Below are 9,940 nucleotides of genomic sequence, written 5' to 3' on the forward strand. Positions count from 1 at the left end.
TTATTCTAAAATGTAATGTTTAACTCCTCAAAAATATTAAGCCTATTTTCTCAGTTTTTCAATCACTTGAAATTTATACACTGTATTGTGAACATTTTCACTATTGTTTTGGTTCACTTATAAAATATATATATCTGTCAACAAAATAATAGATATGTAAGCATACAACACTTAAGTTTAAATACCATTTGCTTAAAATTTTAATACCGATTATATCTTTTAGAATTCACCTTGTAGGTACACATATTTTTCTAAGATTTCTCCTTGCAGTATTTTAAAAAATGTCTTCAAAATATAATTTTTATACATTAAACCTATAATATTTGTTAGTTTTTTTAGTAGTTTTCCTGAATAGAAAGTGTATACGTCTCTTTTTTTTCATAATTGATTTAAGTTACATGTGTTTGGTGATTTTAGATTTTTGGGATTTTTTTAAAATGAGATTATATTTAAAGTAATTACATTAAAGATTTTATTTTACTTTTGGCTAGGCACATGGGTGACATTTGGTTCACAAATTTCAGAAGAGGTAAATCCTATCTGTGCTCTTTAAATTAATTTTCACATTATGAAAGTTACTTAATTATTTTATCAATCATTACATTATGCTTTAAAAGTTATTGCAATGTTTTATGGATAATCTATAGATAAGAAGATACAAATTTTACATGTTTCACTTTGTGTTTATTATTAGTATTTAAATGGTAAACTCTGAGTGAAAGATTAGACTTACAAGTATATTTTTATTTGTGATATTGTACTTGTAAACTCAAAAAAAAATTTACATTTACTGTTAGATTCAGGACACAAAAGTATTGGATGCTTGAAAAGACATAAAGTGTTTGTAGCAAATTTATTCTTATTTATATACATAACTATTCTAATAAAACATTTAGGATCTAATATACATGGTATACCATTTTGTGCATGTTTTAATATTATATGTAATACGTAAATGAGTAGTTGTTTTATGAATTTTTTTTTTCCTTAAGATTTAGTATTAATCTTAACTGCAATTTCTTTCTATGTATATATTTTGTTGCTTTTATTATGTTCATGTATTTTGATTTTGTAATTTTTTTTATAAGTCCTGAAAACTGCAAGGCTTTAGTAACATTTAGATAGTGATTATTTTTTACTGTAGGTTGCAGAAGAAATTTTGACATTAGCATATGAAAGTGGAATAAATATATTTGATACAGCAGATGTGTATGCGAGTGAAAGGTAAATGTTTCTTGTCTTCCATTTAGAGCTGGGTGGTTAACTGCATTATTGATTACCTATGAGCATCAATTACATTGATTATCATGTAAACTAACTGATTAATAAAAATTACAATTAAATTGATTAATGTAAGGAAAATAATAAATTTAAATTAGTTTTTGGTTATTACAACTGTTCAAGTAATCAAAATATTACCCATCTCTTCTTCTATCAGCAATTAATGTTAACATTTTTTAATTTATATAAGTTGTTTATCTAATATAATAGTACTATTGCACTGTTAGATTAACTAGTCTTGTATTTCTTCTGTCATTAATTATATTTAATGCATAGTATCAAAAATACTAAATTTTGCAGTAGTATATGATGCCTTTTGCATTATGGTTATTGTAATTTATTTTTTTATTTCAGAGCAGAAATTATTCTTGGTAACATCCTGAAGAAAAAGGGATGGAGGTTAGTGTTTAGAAGATGTAAGGCTGCCTTTTGTTTCATAGTTATTTTTACATCATATCCAGTCTGTTTAATTGTTCTTGTTACTTAGTTTTTATTATAACATATAGAAATCATTTAGAAGGATATGTACCTTATATTTTTACAGTTTACATACTCACTTTGTCATTTTACTATTGTTTCCAGGTTTTCTGTGCATAGAAATTACTGGCATTAAGGAATTCACTCTCCTGAAGTGCAATTTTAATTGTTTCTCCCTCCAGTCAAATTTATAACTATTTGATATTAGGGTTATTAGATATTCTTTATAAGACTCCATGATCATCCTTTGCAAAATTTAAACCCTCAAATTGATTTGTTTTTACATTGTTCTTTAATGGTGAGGTCCATATATTGCTTTATATCATATTAATTTTATTTTTGCATGTGATGAACTGTCTAAAAAAGTGTGTGAAATTACTTACTTTTCTATAAACTACAAAAGAGAAACTCCAGCAGTAATTATTAGAGTTAATGCAATATTAATGAGCCATAGGTAAGTTATGAGAGTGATGGTCAAATCCCATTGTTTGTTATTATAGTATAGCCCATGAGTTGGCAGTGGGTGGTGTTGATTAGCCGTGTTCTCTAATCTAGTACTTCCAAAGTAGGTATGGCTAGTGCAGATAGCCCTTAAGTAGCTTTGTGCAGAATTCGACAGACTACAATAACTAACAGTTTTATAATCAGAATTGGGCAACAATCTATAGTGGCTCATTATAAGGATAGAAATTGACATGAACACTGTTTTGAATGTTGTTAAGAACACTAAAAATGTGTAAGTGAACAAAGTACCAAATAATTTGAACTTTCACCTTCAATTACATATCCAACAATAGTCTAAAAGAATGGTAAACTCTAACCAAGAAATATTTTTTCAAAGGTAAATTTGAAACTGGACTTCTAAAGTTTAAATACTTCTAGTATTAATACATATGTTCAGGTTCACTGATTCCCACAGTTTAGTATCAAGTATCACAAGGTGCACTTTTAACTGTTGGAAATCAGTGCACCTTCGATACTTGATACTAAACTGTTAGAAATCAGAACATCTTGTATACTTGATATTTAACTGTTGGAAATCAGTGCACCTTGTGATACTTGATACTTAACTGCTGGAAATCAGTGCACCTGGCATACTTGATACTTAACTGCTGGAAATCAGTGCACCTTGCATACTTGATATTTAACTGTTGGAAATCTTATCAAGTATCCAAGGTGCACTGATTTCCAGCAGTTAAGTATCAAGTATGCAAGGTACACTGATTTCCAACAGTTGCGTATCAAGTATGCAAGATTCACTGATTTCCAACAGTTGCATATCAAGTATGCAAGATTCACTGATTTCCAACAGTTGCATATCAAGTATGCAAGATTCACTGATTTCCAACAGTTAAGTATCAAGTATGCAAGGTGCACTGATTTCAAACAGTTAAGTATCAAGTATGCAAGGTGCACTGATTTCAAACAGTTGCGTATCAAGTATGCAAGGTGCACTGATTTCAAACAGTTGCGTATCAAGTATGCAAGGTGCACTGATTTCAAACAGTTAAGTATCAAGTATGCAAGGTGCACTGACTTCAAACAGTTAAGTATCAAGTATCCAAGATGCACTGATTTCAAACAGTTAAGTATCAAGTATGCAAGGTGCACTGACTTCCAACAGTTGCATATCAAGTATGCAAGGTGCACTAATTTCCAATAGTTAAGTATCAAGTATCCAAGATGCACTGACTTCCAACAGTTAACTATCAAGTATCAACATTACACAGCAGATCCTAGAATAAGTTAAACAGAATATATTGACAGCAAAGGAAAAAAAAACCCTAGTGTCCAAATATAATCTTTATTCATATGGCAAAACACTTGACTCTTGGAGTTTCACTTAAACTTACAAGTTCCTATTTAAAGTTCTTGAAACTGGATTTCGTGGGAATATTACATTTGTTTTTTTTAAAAACATGAGACATCATGACATAATATATTAGAAATACAAATACATTCAACATGCATTTACATCCAACCAAATAATCTTATTTAAGATGTCCTTTGTAGTCACATCATCCTAGTTAGGAAAATTTCAACTTATCACAAAGTCTTATTTTTTACAATCAAGCCAATTTTCTATTCATGTATTGTTTTTTCATTCATTAATTTAATTAGGCTCTTTAAAAGTTGAGATATAAAATATCAGTAGCATCTGTTAAGACATTGGACTGTAATGTGGCTGTTACATTGAAGTTTTAATGCTAGTGATTCAGATTTTCATTAACTTATCATATGGGCCACTTAATGAATAGTTGATGATATTCTAATGATAATGAATTTTTTTAAACATTTATTTTTCAGATCGTCTCTAACTTATTTTGGGACAAATTGACTCTTAGCATTAGCATTTAACTTTTTAGCCAAAGTTTAGTTAGCTTTTGAGTGTTGTGCAAGAACATCAAAATAATGCTTTTTTGATAAACCGATCATTAGGCAGATCATTAGCCTGTCACAGAAAAACGTTATTTCAAAATTTTCTGAAGTGAAAGATTTATAATCAGGAAGGAGAAAAAAAGAAAATAATCCATTTTTAACAAGTACTAACTAATTAAAGTTTTATAATGCTTGGAGATGGCTTGAATGGGTAATGAAGAAAAACTTTAATATAAGTTTAACATAACAGCAAATGTACAACGTTTCGACAAGGTTTTGTCATCATCAGGTACAAGAAGTTTACACTGTAAAGTTTTGTTGTTACTTAGTCGCCTACACTTTACATTAAATTTAAGACTTGATAATATCTTTAAGGCTGTGTGCACTATGCTTGGATTGTTTTACTGCTTTTTTTATAGTACTTTTCTTTATTTCGAGTATATTAACATCTGTCATATCATTTATAAATTTATGTTACAAGTTTCATTAAAATTCTAAAAATATTGATATTTGTTTTGTATAATGTTTACAAGCTTCATTTGTTTAGAGTAAACTAGAGGTGATGTACCTGTTTGATTTCACAGATCATAATCAGGTTTGAGTCATCCCCCCCTTTTTTTAAACAATATTAAAATCATTATATTGAGGTTATTCTAAAATATTTTATTGTTACTTTTTAGGAGATCTTCCTATGTCATAACAACAAAGCTGTTTTGGGGGGGAAGGTAAGTTAACTCTTCTTTTGCAAATATTGAAAATTTTAAGATCAACTATTTTAAATTAGTATTTAAACTTACAGTATTGACTTGGTGGTTCCATGGTGACCTCTGTTCATCTTGATGTAAAGACTTTTTCTGTGTATGTATAAAAAAAGAACAGGATTTATTAAAAATACCAGCTGACATAAAAACTTATCATTATTGTGATATAACTAACTGTTTCCATGTTAAATATATATATATTTCACTGGATATTATTGATCAATAGAGTATCAGGAAAATACATTGGGAACTTGAACTTTTAAAGTAGAACACAAGGCCCTCAAGTGGCTCAGTGGTAAATGCCTTAGGGCTTATAACAATAAAAATCAGGTTTTGATATTGTCAGTAGGTATAAACCAGAAAACCCATTGTGTAGCTTTGCACTTAGCAATGAACAAGTAAAGTAGAACACTGTGTTATATTGTCAATGTATATTAAAAGAACATGCTTATTTTTTACACTAAGTCTAAAAACAAGTATTGATATCCAAATTATTATGAATTGGTTGTCATGATACTTGACTAATCAAAGTCTGAAGTCTACTGATAAAAATTAGAAACAGTGTGATAAAACTGTAAATAAACAATGTGTGAATAAAACAATTAAAATAAAGATTAGAAACAGTGTGATAAAACTGTAAATAAACAATGTGTGAATAAAACAATTAAAATAAAGATTAGAAACAGTGTGATAAAACTGTAAATAAAGAATGCGTGAATAAAACAATTAAAATAAAATTAAAAACCGTGTGATAAAACTGTAAATAAACAATGTGTGAATAAAACAATTAAAATTATTTTGATTGTCAGGAATTTTCCTATTCTTTCATAATGTTTGAGAAGTAACTTTTTTGTACTCTCTGAATAAAGGAGAGCTTAGTCATTCATAAGCTTAGGCCTGAGATAAGCATTATCAGGATGAGTATTAAGTTACTTTTATTGCTATTAAAATGTAGTTTTACTTCAAGTTTTTGTTTGAAGCTGTGTAAAATAAAGTGATGGTTCATGTGCCCCCTGGTGCTGATGCCAGTATGAAGTTTAAGGACTTAGTATCAGAAAGAGAAACTATGTAATAAGATTAACAAGCATTGTACTTTCCTCCTTGTTTATAATTCACTAAAATATTTCCTACACAGTTATTTAGTATTTTTGTGATTTTATATTACTCCTGTATAATTTACTACATGCCATGATATAAATCAAAACATTCAGGAAATTGTCTTCTGTATTTTTACTGTTTGATTGGCATTCTTTCAAGACTTATTAATCAAATTAATAGAATTATAGTTATTAGACTGTACATGTGATAAAACGTGTTTGAAATCAAACCTTTGGAAGAACAATATTCTCCATGGAGCCACCATATGTAACTATACACTATCATTATATACAATGTTATGATCTTATCTTCTATTCAAATTATTTAAAATGAAGTTTCTCAATAGAATTTTAGTTTAGCCTTCCTCAAAATCCAAAAATAAATTACTTTCGAGGTTTATCCAAAAATGGCAGAAATTAACACCATATTATGTCCAAAATTCTAAGTCTGTGAGAAGATCGCAGCATTATCTACTCAGTGTGACGTTTTACAAACAAATGTTATCATGTGTGGTACACTTGCATTCCAGAAGTCACGGTGTAACTTTTGTTGCACCTCATATGGTTATTATACTCAAGACAAATATTTTATATTCTATCCCCTCATTGTTACTAGACCAGACACAGAAAGAGGACTTTCAAGGAAGCAAATCATAGAAGGCAAGTTAAAGTATTAAAAAGTATTGGATTTCCATTTCTCTGCAGCATGGCTTTCTTCATTCCATACATAACAAGTGCATGGGTTTATTTGGCTGTTTCCATAATTACTTCAGCATGTAGAAAAATATTTACTATTCTCACACTGGTAAGCTTTGGCTGCATGTCACATTACTGCTGCTTTTCTTTTCATAGAATATAACATACATTATTCTCTTCCTGAGAAATGGGTACTATTAAAGAATTCTAAAAGACTGAAAATTGACAAAAATGAATGAAAAAAAACAGAGATAGGTATGTGGAAAAAATAATAGCAGAAATGGGAAAAAGAAAATAGTAGTTACACAATGGAAAAGGAAGTGACATAATGAGTTGGAAGGCAGAGAAGAACTGGAGCAAAGGGAAGAAAGGAAAAATATTAGGAAACGGAGAAATGAGATATGTAATGGAAAAAAAATTATGAATGAAAGAAAAAGTCTGAAAGTTAAAAAGGAAACAGTAATGTAAATAAATAAATAAATTCTTTGGGAGAGTAGAGAAGGGTTAATAATTGTAAGAAAAATACAAATGACTAGGAGCAAAGAGAACAATGAAAAAGAACAAAGGGCATGTTAAATTGAGAGAGAAAGACAAAGCATTGGAAGGAAGTAGAGAGGTAACAACTATCACAAGGAAAGTATGGTATAGATATAAATAAGGGTATCAGGTAAGATGAAAAAGGAAAGAAATGGAAAGTATTGTTATGGATGGAAAATTTGGCATTCTTTTTCCCTTCTTTTTCTATCTCTCTCCTTCCCATATCTCAATTATATTTTTTATTCTTTTCATGTTCTCTCTTACCCTAACTTTTACTTAAATCAATATTTTGCCTTTTCTCTCATAAATTTTTAGGTTTTTTTTTTCTGCCACTTCCATCCATTCTTCTGTCATCTTCTTCCTTTTGTCCTGTACCTTATTAATCTTATACCCTTTTATAAGAATATTAAGTATATATTTTTTATTTCTGATTACACATTTATTTTAATTTAAAATGTTAGCTCTAACTGGTAATTTGTAACGTTAAAAGTAAACTTAGATATATAATGCAATACTCTTTCAGCTAATTCAGTGTTCCAACTATTAAACTGAAAGCTCTTATCTTTCAATAATAGAAACTGAAAAAAGATTGCTCTTTTAAGCTCAATCACCAGTGTTTTCTGTGCCAATTGTCTATTTTGTTAGTTGTTACTTGTTCTCGTTTTATGTTATCCTCAATTAACTATATCTAAACAATACTCAGTCATGCTCAATTTAGGAAAATTAAACACCATGTACTTAGTACTTTATTTGCAAATATTGAAAATAGCATAACAGAGTATGATCATAAGCAACCATCTGGGTGGCTTTTGTTTTCTATTTATATTCAATAGTATACGACACTCATAGCAAATAACTTATTTTTGCCTCTTATTTCCCGTGTAATATAGTCTGTGGGACCTCTACTATGCACATGTATATAATGTTAGCTGTAAGTCCTACGATTAATACCATTCTAACCCCACTCAATCCACTCAGTTCATTCACACTAAAATCCTTTTACGATTCCTCATTTATCTATTCTCTCTTCTACTTCCTAACTTGTTGTTTGTCTTTCCTTATTCCTACTAAAGTGCTTAATTAGAGAGACTATTCCTCCTTACACAAACTAGTCTAATATTGGTAGATGGATACTAGGGTTACCCAAAATATGGAAAGACAATGAGAAAAAAGTGAAATATAGCCAACAGTGGGAAAAAAAAGAGGTCAAATTAAAAGACAAATCTGAATTATTGTTCCTTCATACCTTATTTTGTAAATGAAAAGGAACAAAAATTAAACTTTAATAGAGTTAAATATATAATAAAGTGTGACAAAAACCTGTAATATTCACTTTTCCTTACACTTTACTACTTTAATATATTAATTTATATTAATATTTATATTAATCTTTTGTCTTTAAAATCATTACACCTATTTTGGTAATTGCAATAACCTTATTGTCAATTTTTAATATTACTTGAAAGTATTTTCTTTTGAATAAAACAATGAATAGAAGGAAATTCACTTTTACATTAAATGTTGAGGCTGCCTGTAGAACACTAGGTAATTGAAAATGAAAAGTAGAGCTGGATGCAAACGTAATTGTTAATGGGATTAGGGTAAGAGAAGACAAGAAAGGAATGGAAAGATAGTTGGTATAAATTACTGATTTTGGATTTTTAACTTCAAAGCTGGTGTGAGCACTTTTGGTTACTTTTTCCTCTGGTATCTTCATATTTTTGTATGAGCAAAAACTGTTTGTGTAACACACTGTACACACTTAATCCCAAGGTTATTGTAGATAAAATTGTCCTTCTTAGAATTATGGCTTAGGAGTCTCTGAAATTTATTATTCTAAGAACTTAAAAGTGAAAGTAAAGAAGAATTTATAATAATACATCAACTACACTATATCTATATCCAGTTCTGACAAGTCCTTTCATCATTACCAAGCTCATCAGGTTGATTGGGATACTGGTTAAAATTAAAGAAAAGTGTAAAATGGTTTACAAATAGCATTTTTTACAATTAAAAAATGGGCATTTGTCTTTAACTGAAATTTTTCCATTTTCATATTACACAAACATTTACCAAATTAAAAGACAAAAACAAGCACTTTTTCAGAAAAGTTACTTTTATATTTCTAATCAGTATTAAACTGCAACACATAAGTAATGGAACTTTTAGTTCCATAATACCTGTAAAGACTTAGAATTATGTGTCAACGCAACTGAAAACTTCAATCAAAAGTTCATGATAATGAAGAACATTGAAATTCACATTACTTTGGCAAAGGTAGGGAGTGAAATTGCAATTTTGAACTAAATTTGGATTCTATCATATTTAAATGTATCCTTTATTCTTAATCTATTTTGTAAAATACAAGGTATTCACTGTATCAATTCTATATCTTTGTTATTACTAAACATAGGAAGAAAATTTCTTTTGGAAAATTGGTTATTGTGAAAGTCATACAATTTGATTTATGGTTTCAGCAATAGCAGCTCAGATGCTTGAGCTGTTAAGTCCAAGTTTTGATGAGAACCTTGTCACAAAGATCACCATATGGAATTCTGATAATATGTACTCGAGAATTAGGTTATACGAGGATACTTTCTCACAGGCCGGACCTTATTTTTTTTGCGATAACCTGATGGATTTGAATCAAGCGCGCTTGCATGAGCCGATCTTGAACCTTCGTGCCCATGCGTGAATTTTTTCCCGCTTGTT

General features: G+C 29.2%; 1 protein-coding gene across 1 annotated transcript in view; it reads left to right on the forward strand.

The window, feature by feature from the left end:
* LOC106463481 (voltage-gated potassium channel subunit beta-2-like) overlaps nucleotides 1–9,940 on the forward strand; it is a 25,685-nt gene that overhangs the window by 6,584 nt on the left and 9,161 nt on the right. Inside the window, exons 5-9 of the mRNA XM_022390986.1 lie at nucleotides 492–529; nucleotides 1,145–1,224; nucleotides 1,636–1,680; nucleotides 4,818–4,862; nucleotides 6,612–6,655. Coding sequence (XP_022246694.1) covers nucleotides 492–529; nucleotides 1,145–1,224; nucleotides 1,636–1,680; nucleotides 4,818–4,862; nucleotides 6,612–6,655 — 252 coding nt within the window. The remainder of the gene's footprint in view (nucleotides 1–491; nucleotides 530–1,144; nucleotides 1,225–1,635; nucleotides 1,681–4,817; nucleotides 4,863–6,611; nucleotides 6,656–9,940) is intronic.

The sequence above is a fragment of the Limulus polyphemus genome, unplaced genomic scaffold, assembly GCF_000517525.1.
Source record: "Limulus polyphemus unplaced genomic scaffold, Limulus_polyphemus-2.1.2 Scaffold1421, whole genome shotgun sequence".
Lineage (NCBI taxonomy): Eukaryota > Metazoa > Arthropoda > Merostomata > Xiphosura > Limulidae > Limulus > Limulus polyphemus.